The 23,048-nt window shown below is 34.0% G+C and overlaps 3 protein-coding genes across 7 annotated transcripts in view; 1 reads left to right on the top strand and 2 right to left on the bottom strand.

Annotated features, from left to right (window-relative positions):
• LOC135835107 (uncharacterized) overlaps window positions 1-21,254 on the top strand; it is a 29,164-nt gene extending 7,910 nt beyond the window's left edge. The window contains exons 1-2 of one of the 2 annotated variants that reach the window (XM_065349203.1): window positions 16,152-16,666; window positions 16,788-21,254. In XM_065349203.1, coding sequence (XP_065205275.1) covers window positions 16,793-18,967 — 2,175 coding nt within the window. In that variant the 5' untranslated portion in view covers window positions 16,152-16,666; window positions 16,788-16,792 and the 3' untranslated portion in view covers window positions 18,968-21,254. Of the gene's footprint in view, window positions 1-16,151; window positions 16,667-16,787 lie in introns of those variants that run through there. The other variant, XM_065349204.1, reaches the window with a different exon arrangement.
• LOC135833670 (serine/arginine repetitive matrix protein 2-like) lies at window positions 2,096-3,064 on the bottom strand. The gene is made up of 2 exons (XM_065347435.1): window positions 2,299-3,064; window positions 2,096-2,206 (listed from the first exon to the last, which is right to left on the bottom strand). The coding sequence occupies exons 1-2, from the start codon at window positions 3,052-3,054 to the stop codon at window positions 2,201-2,203; spliced, it is 762 nt and encodes a 253-aa protein (XP_065203507.1). The 5' UTR covers window positions 3,055-3,064; the 3' UTR covers window positions 2,096-2,200.
• Window positions 20,006-23,048, bottom strand: part of spri (sprint) — a 201,822-nt gene continuing 198,779 nt past the window's right edge. For all 4 annotated transcript variants that reach the window (XM_065349199.1, XM_065349201.1, XM_065349202.1 and 1 more), the window contains one exon: window positions 20,006-21,342. In XM_065349199.1, the coding sequence (XP_065205271.1) occupies window positions 21,197-21,342 (146 nt within the window). In that variant the 3' untranslated portion in view covers window positions 20,006-21,196. The remainder of the gene's footprint in view (window positions 21,343-23,048) is intronic.

Genomic DNA, 23,048 nt, shown 5'->3' with positions numbered 1-23,048 from the left:
GGAAAGTTACCTTCAAATTCACGTTTTTAGAGGGGTTTCACTCCATCCTCAACTGTTTTGAACCGAGTGACTTGAAACCTTAGAGGTAAAGATAGGTAGATACTCAATTTTTCCAACTTTTTTTCTAACTCCACAACGACCTCAAGTTGAACTTCGAAGATTTCAAATCAATACAGAGAAAGTCTCAAAATCTATAAAAAAAAGCCACAAAAATCATTTTTTGGGAAAATTGTTTTTCCCAATTTTTCCTACTATTGCCGTCCAAGTTAAGTATTCGTTTTTATGAATAAAATTTTCAAGAAGATTTTAGTTCTCTCTTTCTAATTTGAAATTACGCCATCGTGCCAGAAAATTTCCTAAGCTATCAAATGAATAGGTGCCTAGTAAAAATCTGAAAAATCGAAATTTTCAACATGTTAACATTCTAATTTTTAGATTTGATACATTTTTGTCTGTAAATCACAAATCAAGCTTTTTGTCAGCTCCGTCCTCTTCACCTTACATGACAGGAATAGGTAAATGTAACTTTGATAAGCCTAGTTGAAATGGACCAAGTCTTTTCTGAATAAGAGAACTTTTGAATCAATGGCCATGATGAAAAAAATTTGATAAAATTCTTCAAAATTGCTGCGCAATCAGGAAAAATGACACCGTTTATTACGAATTGAAAAAAAAAAAAATGAAAAATTAATCGGAACCGTGTTCAAAAAATGTAAGAAATTGGTTTTTAAAAATGCAAAATCGAGAAACCGTTTAAATTTAACAGAAATGAACAAGTGAAATTGGTGAAAAATCCAGCAGTTTTTAGCAAAAAAACGGACTTTTTAGCAATTTTGACTATAGGGAGACTTTGTGATATTTCTTGGCCGGAAGCAATAGATATCTTTATCAATGTTAGCAGAAGGGAAGTGTTTTTTACTATGGTAATTTTCATTAAAAAGTGAAGTTTATGGTAAATTTTTGTAAGAAGTGAAAAATATTGGCAAATTTTGACAAAAAGCAGATCCCTGATGAAAATTGTAAATTACCTATTCGAGAAAATCGAAATTGATATTAAAATCTAGGTATTATTTGAACTGCATTGGTAGATATGTTGATATGGAATAACGGCAATGTAAAATTTAATAAGTGATTGTTTTCTCGACACATTCGAAATCTACGTACGTCAAATCAATTTTGGTGATCGTAATTTACATACTCCGTTTTGCGGTAAGATTAGAGTTATAGGTATTATCTAAACCGCCTTGGTATGTTAATACCGAACGACGGAAATGTAAGATTTGATATGGTAAGTGATTTCTTTCTCAGCACATTCGAAATCTACTTACTTGTATGACTTTGATGGGAAATATTGCTTTTTCAACGTACCCAAAGGTTGCTATAGAAAAATCTAAGTGCGAACTTTAATTTTTAGGAAAAAAAAAAGTGGTCTTTTGTTAATTTTTTATATAGCTGTTTGAAATGTTTTGCAGAAATTTCACAGTGAAAACACATACCTATACTAATAACTCTCTTCATAGTGGAGCGCTGTGGTAAAAAAAAATTGAACCAAAACTTCAAAACGGCTGTTGAAAAACGCAAAATTTTTGTATACCTATATGCCCTTTTTATTGTGAAGTGTTCAATTGACAGTAAATTCGACTCGTGCACGAAGACTAAAATATTGATCATCAATGTAGGTATTCTTGTACGATTTAAAACGCGTTTTAGTGTCTCTCACAATTGACATTCGCAATTACTTACACCTTACAGAATAAGGAGTCTTTTAACCATGTTACGGTATTTACGTTTAATATATACTCGTGCTTAATATTGTAACCCAATGGTAATGTTACGAAAACTAAACACTCGAAACATGGTTTGACTGAGAACAAATGTAGCAGTAGGGCTAGGTCAAATACTATTTAAATGTGACTACCCTCTGATGGTATAGGTATCTAGTTCTGTTTGGTTCGACCTCTAACTAAATTCACTGGAATTGTTCAAATTTATTAAAACCGAGAAATTATAAATAGGTAGGTATTTTATTTTTAATATACTAACTAACACAATCGATATAATGCTAAAAATTTACACTTAATTTTTTGAATTATTGCGAAAAATTTTATCAATTTGGTCACAATTACAATTAACGAGTATTCGGGAGCTTCCGCTGCACGACGAATCGGTAGGAGGAGGCAGGCAACAAGGACACGAGCGATCATTCCTGAAACAGTCATGTTTGAAAGAATCATTCTCAGATTGCTCGACACCACTACTATCCAAACTACTAGGAGAAGTATCTAACTTGTACGTTACCTCGCGCGAGTTCTGCTTAGACGTTTCGCATTCCTTAGTCAGCATATTTCTGAGATCGCAAGACGTCCTATTGGCCGACTGAGGTGTTACCGTAGCCGATGTGTGCGGTGTCGGAGGCGGCATCTGGCACGCTGGCCTGGGGCAAGTCGGAGGTTGCATCGATGTCCTTCTCAAATCGCTTTTGTCGTCAACTCCAGCCGCTGCCTGTTGCTGATCGATGAACGGTTTAGGGCACGCTTGAGTTCTCCTTTTAGTACCAGCTCGACTACGCGATCTGCTACCTCTCGATCGGGTCCTTCGCTTTGTCGTCGTCTTTCTGGTTCTACTCCTCGTAGTCTTGGTTTTACGCCTTCTGCTCGTCGCTCTCGATTTCACCGTTCGACGTCTACTTCGGCTTCGAGCACGACCGGCAGTCGATCTCTTGGTACGAGCGGTTGATCTTCGCCGAGTACTTCTACGTCGAGTTGTCGATCTTTTGGCGGTACGTCTTCGACGACGTCTGCTTTTACGGCCAACCGATGGTCTACGAGGATACTTGAGCTCAGCCTCTGGTTTCAGAAACGGTGCGGCCATCTCGACGAATGGTTTACGTTGCTCTTCGGTCATTTTATTCCATTCGCGAGCTCCGCTCACCGCGTTTTCCACTGCTGATCTGTGCTGCCTGTCAGCTCTTGTCCGATAGCATCTTAGGAAGTTAAAGAACGGGTTGTTGGTTTTCTTACCACACGTGATCGTCATCTTGTCGGATTCCGACATGGTTATTTTTTATCTCTTAACGCTTTTGTATTAGGGTAACGTTTGAGACGATGTATTTGCTGCGAACTCAGACATCGATTTTTTTTTTTTAGATTACCATGGCAATTTGAGAGATTAGCTTCGAGTTTCAAGCTGATTTTCGTTAGTAAAACCCATCTCACGAAAAAAAATCACTGCTTTTAATAAGTTACAAAAAAAAAAATGCGAATTCTAATACATATGCTCGCCAAAGGTGAAACGATTACGATTCTCATCAATTATCTTTCGGCAATTATTTATGGGTACATAAATTATAATCGTCTAACGTAAAGTGTCCTAATTTAGCCATTTTAAAGTTGTTTTTTTTTTTACATAAATGTAACCTAAAGACAGGCGCGGACTGCGTCGGTTGGAGGCCTTTGGCGGATGGACCTAATGAGGCCCTCAAAATTTTACCCCCCCCCCCCATCACCATTCGTTATATCACTAGACTTTTCACGATTTTTCGAAATTTGGCCCTTTTTTGGAGGCACAGAGGAACATTGTGGGGTGGGAGCCAAAAAATAGGTTCATATTTGTGCTTAGCGACCTCAAAAATATTCCATCTGATACATCACTCGAATTTTTGATGATTTTTTGAAATTTTGGCCCCCTTGTTGGGGCACAGTGGGACATTGGGGGACAGGACACAAAAAATTAGTTCATATTCGTATTCAGCGACCTCGAAAACATATCATTCGATATATCACTCGACTTTTCACTATTTTTCAAAATTTTAAACCCCTTTTTGGGGCACAGAGGGAGGCTTTGAGGAGTTGGACCCAGAAAATAAGTTGGTATTCGTATTCACTATTCGATATATCGCATTTTTTCAAATATATGATTCAGTAGTGTGTTACTTGAAAAATGAAGCATCCCCCACCAACCCCTTGGGAGGGTTGAAAACCAATCAATGGTGGTGTGATTAATAGTTTGGTGAGTAGACTTTGTAAAAAAAAAATGAGCGAAAACGAATGATATTAAGTGGTAACTTTGATCAATTTATTGGACTGACTTTTTTTCAAACACCTACTCTTTCCATCCATATTTTTAGACACCCCTCTTGAGGTATGGGTATCGAACGTAGTATCAAATTGTCGAGAATTTGAAGGGGAACATTTTTAATCGTGGTAGTTTTTCTCGTAAACCTAATATTTTCGGAGTAAATCGCAAAAAACGTGGATTGGAACCGATTTTAGCCCCCTAAAAAAATTAGCTCCAGGGTTAGGAGGGTCGGTTGTTTTTTGGTAGTTCAAGGGGTTCATCTGAACACATTCTCGAAGAAAAAAATTAATGTGCCAATTTCTTCCTTTTTGCCCCCGCTTTTTCAGGTTATTTTCCCGCTCTATAATCAGTTTTTAAAAATTTCAATTTTGAAAATGAAAAGTAGGTAGGTACTAGGTACCTAAACAAACCCGAGAGACATTGGTGGCAACTAAGTATCCTGTAGCCTGTGTAGCTTCGGCTACACACGAGCTGATTTCGTGTGTAGCATGCTACACAAGGCACAAAAATAAAAAGTGCAACTAATCAATGAAATGATTCTGGACATTCTAAAAAAATTTTCCTCAAATTTTGTGTCAAAATTTTTATGCTACACACAAGGAAAATTCAAGTTGCCACCCCTGCCGAGAGAAGCGAGGGCAGGGCTCGTACTCAATTATTCGCCCAAAAAAGTATTTTTGTAACTAAACTAGACAGCTAAGCTTTGCTTAGCTGCAAAGTGTGCGTAGCTAGCTGCCTTTTCTACAGCTATAACCGTTATTACATCTAGGTAGTGCATAAGTGAATCAACCATGTCACAGTACCTAATGAGAATTTTTGAAACTCTCACTGCTTCAAAATAATAATTGTTTTTCAGTGTTTTCATATTTTCCAAATTACAATAGGTAGGTATTTTTAAGCTTGTATTGCTTCTAAATTGAGAAATTTCTAGTTGTTTTTCATAGTTTGCATTGTTTTAAAATTTACAAAATTTCAAATCAATTTCCCAAATTCCCCATCGCTACAATTTCATAAAGTTTTCAATAAATTTTCAGAATTTTGCATTGCTGCTGAGTTAGGAAATTTGCTATCAATTTTTAGAATTTACATTGCCTCTAAATAGTCAAATTTTGAATAATTTTTCAGAATTCTTATTGTCTTTAAATTAAAAAATTTCAAATTCAATTTTCAAGTTCATATTGTCCACAGATTGTAAAACGTTTACACAATTTTTGGAATTCACATTGCCTCCAATTTTTCAGAATTCTCATCTTCTTCATAAATATTACAATACTTATTTCATATAATTTTCAAGTTCACATTATCTGCAACTTACAGAACTTTTAATCAATTTTTGGAATTCTCAGCGTTTCTAAATACAAATTTTCATATTATTTTTTTTAGAATTTCCATTGTCTTCAAATTTATAAATTTTTAAACCAATTTTCAGAACTTACTTTTTATTCTAAATTAAGAATTAAATCTTATAAAATATGTTAAGAATTTGAATTGCCTCTAAATTACACGAAAAAAAATATGGGTAATTTTTACAAAAAAATTTAACTAAATACTGGTATTTAGCACAATTAAGTACCAGATCCCATTCAATAATTTTTACTGTAATCGTATAGTAAAAATTATCATTTTAATAAATTTTGCTATAGGTACTTACCAATAGTAAAAATCATTTTGTTTTAATAATTTTTACTAAATCATGATAATAAAAATTACATGTATTGTTTAAATTGTACAAAAATAAAATTAGTTTAATTACTCATTTTGAAGTAATTTTTAAATTATAAGTAAAAAGTTGAAAATTATTCATGCTAAGGTAATTCTTACTATATAGTCTATATTCTATAGGCCAAAAAGTGTTCGAAAAAAATTTTCGGTCTGGGGACTGAAAAGTTTTATATTTTTTGGGTACTTACGACCACCCTCGTTCCAAAAATGCAATGTTCCCAACCCTAAGTCAGTGGGCTCTCCCCTTGGGGGGCTCCTGAAAGTCGCCCGTAAGTACTTTTCGGGGACTATGGGAACATTGTATTTTTGAAAAGGGCATGTACCACTGATTGAAAAAAACAAATGTTCCCACCCCTCCGGTCATGGGGTGAGGTACCACCCCCCTAGGGGGGGTGTGAAAACCTGTCTTGTGGTATGTATTTTCGTACTTTTTGGGTTGAATATGTATTATCGTATTGTTATAGTTGAAAAGCAATCGATATCCCTTCCCTCCCCCACCCTTGAAGAGGGTCCACCCCCCTCAAAATTTGAAATGCGTATATTTCCTGATGTAATGCACTTATTTGAGTGCAATTTTTTTTGTTGGGTAGCAATTAATGCCTAAAATTTGAGAAGCATTTTTTCCACTCACCCTCACCTCGCACTCACGTCTCAGCTATTTACTCAAATAATTGAGCCCCCCACAACTTTACCTGTAATTCAGTGATTTTCACGCGGTTTTCACTGTTAACCTTCAAGTTGAACTTGGAATGCAAAAAACACCACTTACCTCATCCTTCGTACTCCTGTTTCATCCTCTCCCCTCCATCATTTCAAAATTAGGTACCCATTTTACTCAAATAATTGAGAACACACAACTTTAGCTGTAATTCAGTTATTTTCACACGGTTTTCACTGCTAACCTTCAAGTTGAACTTGGAATACAAAAAAAACACACTCACCTCATCTTTTGTACTCCTGTTTAATCCTCTCCCCTCCATCACTTCAAAATTAGGTACCCATTTTTGGTGGTATATTCAATGGTTTCAACTTTCTTCTATGCTGAAATTTTTCATAGCAAGATACTCGTAGTTATGAAATAATGATCACTAATATCACTATACTTGGTCTATACAGTTTGACCCCAAAGCTTCTTCCTCCTTCCCTCCATCCCTCTTCATAAAATCGATGTACTTACTCAAATTTAAAAAAAAAAAAAAAAAAAAAAAACGAGTTTTGTTATTTCTTGCAACATTCTATTAGCAGTATGTATGTAGCAATTCAAGCACGTGAAATATACGAGAAGGTAGGAAGGTACCTAACTGCCTACATCTCAGCTATATTATAGTAAGTACTTCAATAATGTTGGAAATACGCTTTTACGAGAGTCGATTACCTACGCATTATTTGCCATATCTTCTGTAGGTATGGAAATATGCAATTTTCAGTTATAGATTTTGTAATGTTGACGGGGTTGTGATTTTTTCATTTCAGTCTTATAATGAAATTGAATCAAAAAAATGTCCGTTTTGATTATTAAAATAAGTATGAGGTAACAAAATAAGGTAAATTGGTGGTATTATCAATAAATTGAGTCCTATAAAATTTCTTCCTATAACCAAAAATGGCGTATTTCTATACCTCTTTTGTTATCACGACTTTGCTTGGAGTACCTAGGTATCAGTTTTTTAAAGAAATCATTCAAACAAACGCAAACGTCTGCATTCTCAATAATCTTATTGCTTGCATTTTTCGATAGTAAAGTGTCTGCAAATCATTTCTAAAATTGTCTTATTCATGTAGAAGTGTTCTTGATTTCTTTGAGTGAGTTGTCAAGTTATATTTTAAAGCAGCTTTCATATTCTATGTAATTTTTTGTTTTAAAAGGAAGATTTACGTGGCATCATACATATATGACTAACAGCAAGGAACCTCTGATTAAAACTACTTCAACAACTTGGTATCAAATTTGTGCATACGTATTACGTACCTATGCCACTAAATGGATAATATGAACTCTTCCATAGAAAAAAATATAGCTAGGTACTGATTGAATATTCCTTTAAATAAAATTTCTAACTACATTTCTGCCACATTTTTTTGAAAGAAACAGTCCAGTTTGGTCTGAGGGGTGCTAAGGGACAAAATTCCTCTCCAGTGGCTTTTCTCAGAGCCCCCAAGTGACTACATTTTGGGGAAAAAATGACGAATTTCTTACTTTTATGTGAGGAATTTGAATTGAAAATTGAGCCTTTTTGCAGACACCAGACAACTACCACAAACTCGCAAAGTAGTCCCTTTTCAATTTTTTTTTTCAGTTTTACCTTTTTTCTTTTGAAAAATTTGAAAATCAAATTTTCTTCTTGTATAAATTTAAATACATATTAGAGAAAATTTAACCAATTATTCCAAGTCCCTTTTTCTGAATGAAACACGAATGATTATTTTTATCCATTTCGATCAGAAAACTTCCTAAATCATGTTTTTATATCAAGGGAGCAAAGAGAAAGTGGTCCTTTTTGGTTCAACTAGGTGATATATTTTGTTACATCAAGTCTCCTTCCCTCCTTCGTGCGAAAAAAGAGCTTTAGAAGTGCATTACATCAGGAAATATACGCATTTCAAATTTTGGGGGGGGGGGGGTGGACCCTCTTCAAGGGTGGGGGAGGGAAGGGATATCGATTGTTTTTCAACTATAACAATACGATAATACATATTCAACCCAAAAAGTACGAAAATACATACCACAAGACAGGTTTTCACACCCCCCTAGGGGGGTGGTACCTCGCCCCATGACCGGAGGGGTGGGAACATTTGTTTTTTTCAATCAGTGGTACATGCCCTTTTCAAAAATACAATGTTCCCATAGTCCCCGAAAAGTACTTACGGGCGACTTTCAGGAGCCCCCCAAGGGGAGAGCCCACTGACTTAGGGTTGGGAACATTGCATTTTTGGAACGAGGGTGGTCGTAAGTACCCAAAAAATACAAAACTCTTCAGTCCCCATGAGGTTTAAAAAAAAGTCGATTTCTAGAGCACTTTTTAGGGTATAGAATATAGACTAATACTTATGGCTATAGGTAGACAAAAAATTAATGAAATGAATTTTTAGTTGGCAAATGATATCTTAATTCATAACTCAATTTCAGCATTATTTTTGCCCCATTATCATGTACTACATACACATAGGTAACTCCAAAGCATTTACCTATCCAATTTTCCTACGAAAAATCTGTCATCTACCTACCTACTTACCTCACGGGGATTCGAACCTGGGACCCTAAATTTCCTATTCCTACCAACATGCCCTAACTACTCGGCTATGAGTAAATGTGGAGGGTTAGGGCATTAAAAAGATATATTTGTTTGGTAAACGCCCCACCAAACCACTCCCACTTGGAATTTACAGCTAACAGACCGGGGGTGTAACAGGGTGCAATGAAACACAGCTGGTGATGGAATAGACTGGGGGTATAGCAGGGTACAATGAGCGGCAGGTGTTCTACAAGTCCCCTTCTCCCTTTTTTAGGATTTAATGCATTAAAATAATGAACTAAAATTGCAATTACTCAGCAATTACCCATCCGAATTGAATGAAAATAAATCTATACCCTCCGCCTTAATGATTCTCAAATGGTGTCCAATAGGTACAAAAAACGGTTGGATAGCTTAAGAGAACATTCATTGCAATTGAAATTTCAATTTCTCAAAGCGAAACCAATAGTGTGCTACGCACACTAAAAAGCTCAAAAAAATGACCAAAAAGTGATTGAGGAAAAGTAGCCAAAAAACTCAAAAAAGTGACAAAATATGAGCAAAACATTTTGATAGGTACAGAAGAAAAATCGCAAAAAAAACAGAATAAGTATTATGAATTGAAATGTACTTAAGGGCCGAATTCATAGACGTTACTTAAGGGACACTTGGCTAAGTGGTGAATTTTGATTCAATTTTTCTCAAGAACAAATAAAAATTTTATATTTTTAAAATGATAAACCAACACTTCGGAGTCCAATTTCTCAATTTATTAAAAAACAAAATTTCAAAAATTCAATCAGGCCTGGAAAAATTGCTTTAAAATTCACCACTTAGCCAAGTGATCCCTAAGTAACGTCTATGAATACGGCCCGTACTTACCTATTTAATTTTGAAAAGTTAAACCATTTCGAAACTTTCTGATGAAAAATCGAGGCTTTTCGACAATTTTTGGGAGATAAAAACTTTTGAGAGTTTTTTTTGCAGAAAATCGAGAATTTTGACCATTTTAAGCAAGTAGCATAGACTGATTATTCTTGGGGAAAAGCACAATTTTTGGCAATCACAGATATTGGCCAAAAATGGATATGTATCTGTATCTTTCTGCAATCTTCGTTCAAAATGGGAGAAATGTTTTGCTCATTAATATTTTTTTAAACAAAAAAGCAGAATTTTTAGGTAATTTTTAACAAAGGAAATGGATACTTCTCGAATTATTTTGCGAAAGGGTGACAATTTTTGGCAAAAAACGAGGCTACCCTAATGACATTTGAGGTGCGTTTTTAAAAAAAAAACGCTTGCGTTTCCGCAATACCGTCGTGAGACTACTTTTCGGCATCTCCGCATCCAAAATTTTTCTAGCAGGTACGTTTCTGCTAGCGTTTTGCATGCCTCGAGATAGCATAGTGCTTGCGTTACTGTGATGCGTTATGCTGGCATTAGGTATGCGGAACGTATGCGAATTACTAATGGTATATCAGCTCCGCGTATTTGTAGGGTGCGTTACGTATACCAAACGTATGCGAATATATAATAATGAATCGGTATTGCTCATTCATCAGATGCGTTTAGTATACTAAATGCATGCGTATAGATGATACTGAATCAGCATCATCCCCCGAAAGGATGCGTTTTAGTGTACTGAATGCATGCCTATAAGCAATACTACATCAGTAGCGAAGCGAAGGTGGGCTAGGGAACAGCCTGTACCCCCCCTCCCCAGGGTTCCATAAAAGTTTGGGAATTCTAATAAGTTCAAAAAAGTTGGCAAAATACAAAAATTCTAGCAATATTTCAGTTTTAGAATTATCAAAATTTTAAATTTTTTAGTTTTTACCATCATCAAAGTTCATTTATCTAGGCAATCACCATACAATTAACAACTTTCTTAACTTTTAAAGCCAAATCTGTGCCTGTATCTATGATTTTTCAAACTTTTGATATTAAAATAGTACGAAATCTGGAAGATTGTCTGAAATTTTATCCAGATTCCAGTGCAAAGCCTGATGAAAATTCGGAATTCGTTGGCAAAATTGTTAATTTGCAAACAAAATCACCGATATATTCTCAAAATTTTTATTTTTTAAAAAAGATTTTGCCCTTGTATTACTTTTTTTTACTAGCCTACATCAAAATTACTGCTGTTTTGCTTCTTGAAATTACAAATTTTGAAAAGCTTTCACCCTGCCTTCGCTTGGGCCAATTTGGTTCTCTTTTCCACCATTAAAAATTTCAAGAAACTATTGATAAAATTTTTGAATAGATAAGAAATCAGAAAAAACAAATTTTTACATTAAATTTGACGTTGTTCTATACTTTTCGAATTACAAATTTTCAAATGCTTTCACCCTCGCTGTTCTCGGGCCAATTTGATTCTCTTCTGCCAAGTTCCAATCTCAAGAAATCTGTCATTTAAATTGAAAAATGTTGAGATCAGAAAAACATGAATTCTTTTATTAAATTGATGTTCTACTCTTCAATTTTAAGCCACATAGGTATTTTCTAAAACTTTTGCCCTCACTTTATCACTCGGACCAATTTGGTTCTCTCCTTCACACTTTATGAAATTTCACGAAACCATTGATGAAATGTTAAAAAAATTGATATCAGAAAAACAAAATTCTTACATTAAAATCAATGTTGTTCTTTTTTGCGAACTACAAATTTTTCATAGCTTTTGCCCTCGCTCCAATCAGGCCTATTTGGTTCTCTTTACAACTTTAAGAAATCTATGATTTTTGAGAAATGTTGAAATCAGAAAAACCGAATTTTTTCTATCCAGAGGCTTAGCGAAGTGATTTTACAAGGGGGGTAAATTCTAAGAAATCCCAACTTTTAAATGTTGAAAATTCCAACTGCAAAATCGATTAGTTTTCAAAACTTTCACTCTACCTATACTCATTCTTCTTCTACATACAATTATTTTTCAAAAATTTGTCCAAATAAAAACGATTTGCTTGTATGTACTTTTTTTCGCTCGAGCTAGAAATTGTAATTTGAGGTATGACTCCAAATTTTTGTAACCGATTCGATGTTTTTATTTAACATTATGGATTTTTAAAATAGCAATTAATAGAACTTTTAAAAAAAATCAAAAAAATTGAAAATTACTTAACGCAATTGTATTCAAACTTTTATGCATAGGCACCTATTAATTGGAGAATAGGTAATTTCATTCTCATTGAAAAATTATTATTCATATACCTATCTACATATGTAGTTTAGTTTTCACCTAACAAATCTATGTATCATCAATGCACCTATATTTTTCTCGTATTTTTTGGACAGTTTTTTAACTTATTGAACAATATTTTCCCGAAGAGATTGAATAAAAAATGAAATGGAATTGGCCCGAACAAAGCGAAGGCAAAAGCTTGCAAAAATTTATAACTTGAGAAGCTGAAAATGTCATTTTTCAAAGTCAAAGATGATATTTTCCAATCTTGATATTTTGAAATTCGAGACTTACCTGCCTAATGTTTTTGTAGAAATTTAGAATTTCGGAAATGAAATGCAAATGCCCCGAGCGAAGTGAGGGCAAACGCTTTTAACAATTTTCACCATAAAAAGCCGAAGAACATCATTTTTGATGGTAGAAATTAATTTTTCTGACCTTTGAATTTTTCAAATTCTCGCAATATTTTTCTAGAAAATGTAAACTCTGAAAAAGGAAAGCCAAACCTTTTGGAAATGTACGTTTTAAAAACTAAAATAGCGTAGGAGCTATCACAATTGTATTATTTGAAAAAATAAATAGGCAAATGAAAAAATACCCAAGTCGAGTATAAAGTCAACTAAGTAGGCACAACATTATTGATCAATTTGCCAACGGAGTCCTCAGGTATTGTATGTATCATGCTCGGTCACTCGCATCAGCTGGCAAATATAGAATAAGAATAGCCGAATTAAATTTAAATTTATGGAGTAGAGTCTGTTCGTTTTCAGCAATTCCTGCAAATTTCAAACGTTTTCTCACAGACATGGAAACTTTTGACATTTTGACTATTTCTATTTAAAAAAAACTGGTCAAAAAAACACATCTTGAGGTGTCTGCCTTGAAATCGGCTTAAATGTGGATAAAATATTCACGCATTTCGAAGCAAATTCAAAATTCTAGAGAAATTTAAAATCGCGCTGAATGATAAGTTTTTAAAAATTTTAATTTTGAAAATGAAAAGTAAACAAACCGGAGTGAAGCGAATGCAGGGCTCGTACTCAATTTTTCCCCCAAAAAAGTAATCATTTTGTAACTAAAAAAACTCGAAAATGTAACCAAAAAGTGACTGAAAAGTAGCCAAAAAAGTGACAAAATGCGAGCAAAACGTTTTAATACAGAAAAAAAATTGATTAAAAAAATCCAGAATAGGTATTACGAATTTAATGTCACATTAAATTCGTCATTTTTTCAAAATTAAATACACATTAATAATGTGTATTTAATTTTGAAAAAATGAACCATTTCGAAACCTTTTGATAAAAAATCGAGACATTTGTTACTTTTTTGACAGAAAAGCAAGGATTTTGGTAATTTTTTATAAGAAAGATAATTCTTGGAAAAATAAAACGAGACCGACAATTTTAACCAAAGGAATGATTTTCTGACAGTTTCTGGTGAAAAACCGAGACATTTGGACAATTTTTTTTATAAAAAGTAAACATTTGAAATTTTTTGAAAAAACGACTGGTTATTTTTAGAAATTTTGTTAAAAAGAGAGGATTTTTTTACAATTTTTGGCCAACAGCATTTTGACAATTTTAGCAAAAAGAAAAATTTTGTGAGAATTATTAGCAGAAAAGAAATATTTTGGAAATTTCTGACTAATACCTAAGCCTGGCTTTTAGATAATTTTGAAAAAAAGAAGCTTTAAAGCAAAAATTTGATAATCTTGGTAAAAAAAGGCAATTTTGTGTAAAAAATCGTGATTTTTCAACAGCGAACAGCAAGCAATAAGGAACACTTTTGGACATTTTTTTTTAGAAAAATTTAACTTTTTAGAATTTTTTGCAAAAAAACCGAGAATTTTGACAATTTTAAGCGAAAAGCTTGACTCACTATTATTGGGGAACAGGCACGAATTTTTGACGATTATTGGTCAAAAAAATGATGCTTACTTTTTCGCAATGTTTGTTGAAAATTGGAGATATTTTTATATCATTGACCTTTTTAGGCAAAAAAGCGGGATTTTTCGGTAATTTTAAGGGAGGGGAATGGATGCCTCTGTCTTTCCAAGAATCGCAGTCGTGTTCGAATCTGAGGCAGACACTGAGACACCTTGAGTAGCTTCCTTATTAGATAAATTGCAATCTACTTATACTAAAATGTAGGTATCATAATTTAATTTAATGTGAACGATTACCTTACATTTCAACCACGAAGAAACTTCGGAAATTTGGAGCACTAAGAGCCACAGTCACATTCACAACACAAAATTGTCCACACTTTCTCGTAATTACATGTAAATTAAATTTAAAATATAAAAACAAGTCACATATTCACTGTTCTATCACTCATATCACCCAAAAATTCATTAAAATTTGACTTAAACCTTCAAATTCACAGTTTTTTTCAACTTAGAATACGTACACGTCTGTTATCAGCCATCTTGTGATAACAAATGCATGTTAAATTGTTAAACTGTGAAAATAAATTGAACTTTTAACGGTTTTTAGCAATGACCAATGAAATTTGATTTTTTAGTTAACGGTTTTTAGCAGGGACCAATCAAATTTGATTTTTCAGTGAGTGCATTACACCAGCATTCGGCAAGCCTTACGCATACCTCAAGTTACAGTATCTGTAAGCGTTCATCTACTTGCTGCAGTGTGGTATGCTGAAAGCTTGCGTTTTCTACTGAAAAATTGGATACTATTCCGCATTACAAAAAATGCATACGCTTTGCTAGCATAAATGCAGCCCCCATCTGCATGCGTTTCAGTTTTGTAAAAACCGTATGCCTTTTGCAAGCATAAATGCATACTATAACAGTTGGCATATTGTATGCTTTTTGAAACAAACTGAAACGCATGCTTTCGGCTTGCGAGTTTTAGGTACTGATTAGCACTTGCGTTTTGTAAGCCAATTTAGAATGCGGATATGCTATGCGTTTCAGTAGTTACTGATCAGCACCAAATAAAACGCAAGCTTTCTGCTAGCAAAATGGTTTGTTTGAAAAGGCTGGCGGCAACTTCACAAATTTTGGGCAGTGAAACGCAAGCTATCTGTATACCTAGTGTGGTTTACCGATTCAAAAAACGCAACGGGCATGCGGAAACGCATCTCATTTTGTCAATAGGGTATTTGGAAATTTTGATAAATGGTGAGATTTTTAGCTACTTTTGGCAAAAAGGTAGACTTTGACTAAGTATTCTGCATTGTAATTCATATTTTGAGAAATGAAAAATAATGTTTTTTACGATGAGTCTACCTTTGACTTCACAATTTTAAAATTTGAATATTGAGTAACTAGAAATTTCAATTATGAAATAAAAGAAAAGTAAACAGGCTCGATTCAAGCGAGGGAAAAAGTTTGCGAAAATTCATGTTTAGAGAAAGTGAAAATAGCACCTATATAATTATTTGGTTATAAAATAGGATCCCTTGGTGTTTCGGTTGCCTGGCAATCGCAATCGCCCATCAACATCATAGGCCAGTCCGCCACTGCCTATAGAGCCGTGGATCCTCATCAATCAAATATAAAATTTCTTGCAATTTTCGCTCGAAAGTGGTCCCTTGAAAAATAAAGAATAGGAAAAATTTCAAGAAATTGACCTTAAAATAAGCTGAATATTGGAATAGGTACTTTATACTTACTTAGTATAGATAGGTATTAGGTACCCTTTTTTCGACCCACCGAATCGATTGAAAACGGTTTCAAATCGTTTTGAGAAGTTCTGGAGCCTCTCGCAGATTTTTCAAAGTTGCTATTCCTAAAATATTTTACCAAATGAAGCTGAAAAGCTAAAATTTACTTTGAACCCCTAATTTTAACATGCTGAGTCGACTGAACGATAGTTTCAAGCATTCCACCTTCATAAATGAACAATTTTGCAGAAATTTCCACGTTGAAAATTCTGCTGGAGGCTCCAGAGCTGCTGAAAATGGTTCGAAACTGTTTCCAATCGAATATCGATTCTAACATGAATTTATGCATTTTAACCTCCTTAGTCCTTGGTTATATGGATAGAGCACTCGCGTTATCTGTTGTAAAAACCGGTTTTGTAGCGAAAGGGAGTTCCGAACTTCCGATTCGGACCGATTCTCGCTTCAGTTCAGTCGCTTCTCGGAATCTCGGCTTGGCTTGTTTCGTCTCCCTGGCTCCTCTGTCCCCACAGTCCTTACTTCCTCAATCCTAGGTCAATGGTCAAGGTAACAATCAGTTTTTGGTGTTCGTGCTTCATGCATAATTTTTTCAAGATGAGATTTGAGAGCCCGAGTGATTATGAAGTGATGTGTTCGAAGTTCGATTTCGTATTATAAGGCTAGGTACTTAATTGTTTAACTTTCGGCTAGTTGCTTTTAAGTGATCGTGCTTTTTTTCACCATCGTTCCGTAATATTGTGCGAATTGTTGTGTGTTTTGAATTACAGCTTGAGAAAGCGTGAATTTCGTATTATCGTATTGTTTCATTTTCCTTGTAAGTATATTCTGGCTCGTATAACGAATGTATACTCGTATTTTGTTCAAAATAATATGTATGTTGAATTGTTGATAATAATCATGTTCTGATCATACGACGACATTATTTGATTTTGCAGATCTAATGGATGATTCGCAGATGAAATTACAATGTTTGGCTGCGAAATCGGTATGCGTTCGGTTAGTATACGAATGGGCCGAGAACGAAATTCCCATAATCAATGTTTGGAAAAGAGATATCCTCGATAGTGCCGAAGAGGATTGCCCGACTCACCACTGGTTCCTTTGGCAATTACGCGAAATGGAAGTACTTCGATTTGCGAATATTCCGAATGAAGCTCAATACCAAATAGAAGACAACATGCCGCTGATTTTAAAAGAAGTTATGAGATGGTTCTGGCATCATCACTTGATGAATTTTTTCCACGATCAGCCATCGTCTTCGTTGAGCGAATACATCGTGAAATTAGTTTGGAACCATTATTTTAGAATCGATTACTTGGCTACTGCGAAAAATATCTTAACTAATGATCATCTCACTCCGCTGGAGAGGTTTAGATTCGCGAGTTCGTATTGCATCGTCGATGAAATCGAAAAGTTTCGCGACTTGATGGATTCAGTGCCGGAATGCGATTTGATTGAGGGTCCGTTCGTGGAATATTGGACCGGGTATTTGAAGAATAATTTAGATGCGATAGATATACCGAAAAATTTCGAAGCTGCGGAAGAGCTGGATTTGTGGCCAGCTGTCGTGTACTTCTTCGATAAATTGGACTCGACGAGGAAATCGGCCGAATTCGAACATATGCTCAAAATGTACGCAGAAAGCAACCTGAAAGATTTGTTGGCCAAATTAATAACAGATGAAGAATGGAATCTCGCGTGTCGTTCTTCGATTTCGAAAATTGTCGAGAAAATAGTACAGTATGGCACTTCGGATCAAGTACGGTTCGTTTGGAAGCTATTCGAGAGTAAAATGAATCCGATGAATTTCTGCCACATTCTCGAAACACTGTTACTTTCATCGATAAGAAATGCGAGAGATTTCGAAAAATGGACCCCATTGTTGTTGGAAATTTGGACCAGCGCTAGCAGCCATTTGAAACAATCAGCTATCGATATGAAACTGTGGCATAGTATCGGTGAAAAATTTATATCCACTATTGTTCGCGAACAAACGTCTGATTTTCGTGCACGTCGTCGCCAAATCAGCGATCCGATGAAATTCATCAGAATGGTGCTGAAAAACATGTCCGTTGAGAAGAGAATGGAATTTTTCAAAAAGATTTTCTGTTGGTTGATCATCTGGGCGTCGTTTGATGCGGTAGATAAATTGATGCGTGATTTTCTGGAAAATTATGATCGCGATGTTATCGAGTTGAAAAAAGTCGTCGCCAATTGTTCCAAAATAGAACGGTCACGTGGTATATTGATAGCATTTGGCGAATTCAACCAACTCGATGCTGTGGTATCGTTTTATTTTCCCGGTATCGATGGCATTACCACGAACGATGGCGCCACGATGCAAAATAAATTAAAGTTCCATAAGTACGAGTTTATTATGTCTTCGTACGTTTTCGATTCCGTGTGCTTTTGCGCATATTACAGCGATTGGAAGTCATTGTACGAGTACGTACAGAAAAACGTTTCATGGATTTCCACCACCGCGGTTGAAGCGATCATGAGGAAGGTGCTTTTGCAGGACAGATTCTGGACTCGGAAAATCGAAGCTGGCGAGATGAACGACTTGAAGGAATTCGTCAAAACGGTGTACTCCAAAGGAAACCTCGACGATAGAACCTCTACTGCAGACGCCCAATTGAAATTTTTGAAAGAACGTTACGAAAGTCACGTATCGAGCGTTTTGTTCGAGTACCGTTACACGAACTGTCCCAAAAAAGTAACTTTCGATCGAACAGACTTACAGGCTTTTTTGTTATGGATTTACAACGGTGGCAAAAATTTAATTAATGGAAACTTCAAGCAGCCACGCATGTTTCCTGAAGGGTTTTTAGTTCAGTTGAGAGGTTGCGTTGACAAAGGTTCCTTTCAAGTGACTAAGTCCATGGTTGAGTTTTTAGAATGGTGTTTTGCCACTGAAACAGAAAGGCAACAGTTTAAACGCAAAATGATATACGATTACCGAAAGCATAAGATGATCGAAGGTTTGCTGACGTGCAGAGAGCTTCGTCGAAGAATGTTGTTCTGGTTTTTTGACGATGATATCAGTTTAATTGAAAAATTCACGGCTGATTGTGCTGATGAGCCGATGTGCCCGTATTATGCACGACTGAAGTAGTGAAAAAGTGATCGGTGGGATTAGATATCATTCTAAAAATGGACGATAAATAAAGAAATTCAGATTTTTGAATACCAATTTTCGTGAACGTAGAATTTTTTTTCAAGTAGCCTATTTTTTTGTTTATTTTTAAAAAATTGAATTATTGACAATGTTCTTGAATAATTCGTAGGATTTGTCTGTTTATTTTCAATTTTTATCTATTTATTTTTTTTAAATTAAAAATTTAATCATAAGATGGTATTTTGAGTACGAGATGATTTATTTCATGCTTCATCATCTTATAAGGATTAATGCATTTTTGTTTGAATTAACGTGTTTGGTTTTTTAATAATTAAATAAGTATTGTTTTCATTTGAAATAACCGTATACTTATGATTTTTTCTTTCCTTGGAATTATTTTGAAAACCAACTCCTTGCAATTTACCTACCTCGAATTGATTATTACAAATTGAAGACGAGTATTTCCAATTTGAAAATGCGTACTGCGATAAACATTTATCAAGTCTTAAAATTTTAATAATTTGCTGACTTTTATATCCTTCTTCAACAGTTTGAGGAAATTTCACCATTTTCCTCCCAGTTCATTAAAAGGTCCTTTCGCGTTCCGAATAAAAATTTAAATAAGTAAATTGGATTTTTAGCTTAAAAAAATTCTTCAATTCGGCAAATTTTCCCAACTTGGAAAAAATTTGGGGCACATGACCCCTTTTCCTGTTCCTTAAAATGGGCCCATGGAGTTCCGAAATTTACTAGACCTCTTGACAACAGGTGTAATAATCTTGTAATTATTATTATAAACACCTTCAAAAAAAAACTCAGTTTGAAATAAGTAAATACACGTATACTTCAGAATTTAAGAAAAAGGGGAGCTTTGTGACTCAGTTAAAAATTAATCCTTCGAGCTGGAATTTTCAGGATCTATTTTTTTTTTTTTTTTTTGTGAAAAACAAAAATTGAACTTTCGAACTATCCATGTACCTATAGGTACATTTACGCTTAATACCAGTTTTACTGAACTGAAAAACAATACACAAATTCGAAATGAATTAATTTTATTGATAAAAAGAAAATAGTACATAATTTTTAAAACTCTTACACTCTACTCGAGAATATAATACTTTGAAATGTAGAAAAAAAAACAAAAAAAAAAAGAGAAAAAAAAACAAAACACATACGTCATAAAAGTCGAAGAAATTTGATCTTCATGACGTTGTAATTTTCTCGATACCGCAACATTAATTTTTTCAAAAAAAAAAACTTATCATAGGAAAAAAATAGTGAATTTTTTCCAATATAATTATACAGTCTGAATGGAAATTATTAAAAATAGGCTAATCAAATAAGCATAAAAAACTGACTAGTATTAAGTTATCTCTTTGCGGTAAGTACAATAAAAAAAAGAGGAAAAAAATAGCGAAAACCCGTCAAAAAATCATGTACACATTTACATTACTTACTTAATTTTTAACCTTACTTTGTATATAAATAACATCGAGCAAGGTTTTTGTTAAAAATCTACTTCAAATCGTCATTTACAAATTATTATTTCTTACTCGAAAAAAAAAGAAAAAAAAGAAAGAAAGAAGGAGAAAAGAAATATTGGTAAATTGGGAAGAAAAAAATATAATAAATGCGACACTACACATACAAATAAACACGCGTAAAAAAACACAACAAATAATTTAAAACAGTCGTTAGTTCAATAAATAAAAAAGTCCAATAAATTAATCGTAATAATACGTGAATTAAAAGAAGTATAAAATTAATAAAAATTATCATCTCATCGTTCGAAGACGATAAACTCGAATTTTTAAGAAAAACAAAATGTAGAACGAAAGAAAGAAAACAAATAAAACTAAGCGATCTAAAAGCCTTAAGTCTTATTTTATTCACGGGGGAAAACGAAAACGAAAATAAAAATTCAAAATTACGGGTATTTTTTTTTTCAGAAAAAAGTTAACTTATTTTTAAAAGAAAGAAATTTGGGTACCGTTCAAAAAACATAATTTTATTTTTTCAAGTCAAAATTTTATTTTTAAAACGATGAGGTAAAAAAATGAAATAAAAATCTTAGTAATTTTTTGTACTTACTTACTGATGTACTATAATTTATAGTAGGTCTAGGTATAATTTATAAGTTGACATGTTTCACACACATATTACGCAAATCAATTCACAGAATTAAATCACAACTTTTTTTTTTAATTTTTTGTTGGAAAATCTTCATCACAATTTGACTGTTTGCGATGTAGTCGTAGTAGGCCAGGCGATTTTCGCGTCCAGGCGTTTATAGGCAAAAATACAATGTTTACCAGCTTTGGCAAGTTCGATTTTCATATCTTGTGGGCAATCTGAATCATTCATTGGCGTTTCTGCGAATAAAAAGAACGTGGATTAACTTCAAGTTGGAAATTTCAGCGTTTTATAACTTAATATTTTAAATCAATTAGAACGTGGGAAAAAAGTTGGAAAACTGAAGCATGCAGTGGGTAAGATGATGAATTTCGGATCGGAGAAAATTCATTAGGTCTAAATTAGCCCCCCTCCCTCCTGTCAACCACAAATTTCAGGTCGAAAAGAGGAGAAAATCGTTCAGAGCCCAGACTTTCTGACAGACAAGAAAAATTACCAAATATTCATAATGAGAGCTCAACTTTTCACGATCAGTTCAAATGTTGAAAGCTAAAAATTGAAAAGAATACAACAAAGGGCAGTTAATCAATTGCATTGTTGAAGAAAAAAGTAAGAGAACTTCATCCACCAAATTATAGAACAGAACTGAACTCTAATAAGTGAGCCCAAATTCGAAGGGTACTTTGGATTCTGCGCCAGGAGGCCCTTGAACCTCATTTGTCTCCCACTTATGTCACAATTGACTTCCATTACGAGATCGAAAGCTCAGGTAGTGAATATTCACAGCCCCTATGCTAGTTCATTGGCAATTTTTTGGTAAAACACATAAAATTACATTTTTTTTGCATATTATAATCCCCTCAACATTATAATTTTTCAAATTATTTTTTTCAACGAGACTTCAGCACAAAAATGCGAATGGCATTCTTAAATAACATATTTTTGACCCCCAAAAAACACATAATTTTCAGACCACTCCTGATCTTCACCCATTCCTCAGTCTTCACTATTTTGAGGTACAGTTTTCTGCATGAATTAAAGCCCCTGACTACAGGTTCAAAAAATCGATATTTTAATAATTTTATTTTTGAGAACTGAAAACTTCAAAAATCCTCTTAAGGCTCGACTGGAGCAACTAAAAAGTCAAATGAGCAGTTATTTGATTTTTGAGGGGAGAGGAGGAGGAACAAAGATTAATCCGAATAACATGTTAAAGCACCCTAAGCGATAAAATTTTTAATTTTTTTCCAAAAATAATTGCTGAAGAAAATTTTATTGGGTATTTGAACCAACAGAAACAGATTTTTAGAATTTGGTAAATCCACGTTCAAAAGAATTGAATTTGGTTTTAGCTTTTTTGAAGCAACTTTTTCAAAACTGTAAAATCTAAAAATTCACTGGAGGCTCCAGAACAGCTCGAAACCAAAATCAATAAATTGAGGAGGTCGAAAATAGAGGGAATTGATCAAAATTTCAGATTTCTATGAAGATGTACCTCAATTTAATCAAATTTTGATTTTTTCATGCAAAATGAACTGGACAAAATTTAAATGTTCCAAAAATTCTGAAAAAATAGACAATTCGACCTATTCTACTTTTTTAATATTATTTCCCATCAAATATTCTTGAGAAAAGCTTTCACAAAAAAATGAATTGTCATTTCACCTCACCATGAAAACAATCTCTTCACAACCATTTTTAATAGAAATCGAAGTTGAAAAAAATAGGTCCCAATCCCATACCCAGGGCTTCAGTATTTTCTGATCAAGGCACATATTTTTTGCCACTCTTCTCACCCCACCCCCCTTACAACTTGAATGCTGAATTCATTTTTCAAATTGTAAGTAAATTTTTAAAAATTCAGTCCAATTTTGAAAAAAAATTCAAAAATTGGTGAAATTGAGATAGAAAGGTAATGTTTGGTCTAAACTAGTCCTTGGACCTT

This window comes from Planococcus citri, chromosome 2, assembly GCF_950023065.1.
Source record: "Planococcus citri chromosome 2, ihPlaCitr1.1, whole genome shotgun sequence".
Classification (NCBI taxonomy): Eukaryota; Metazoa; Arthropoda; class Insecta; order Hemiptera; family Pseudococcidae; genus Planococcus; species Planococcus citri.
The sequence above is the reverse complement of the archived record's forward strand: the minus strand, read 5'-3'. Positions and strand labels throughout refer to the sequence as shown.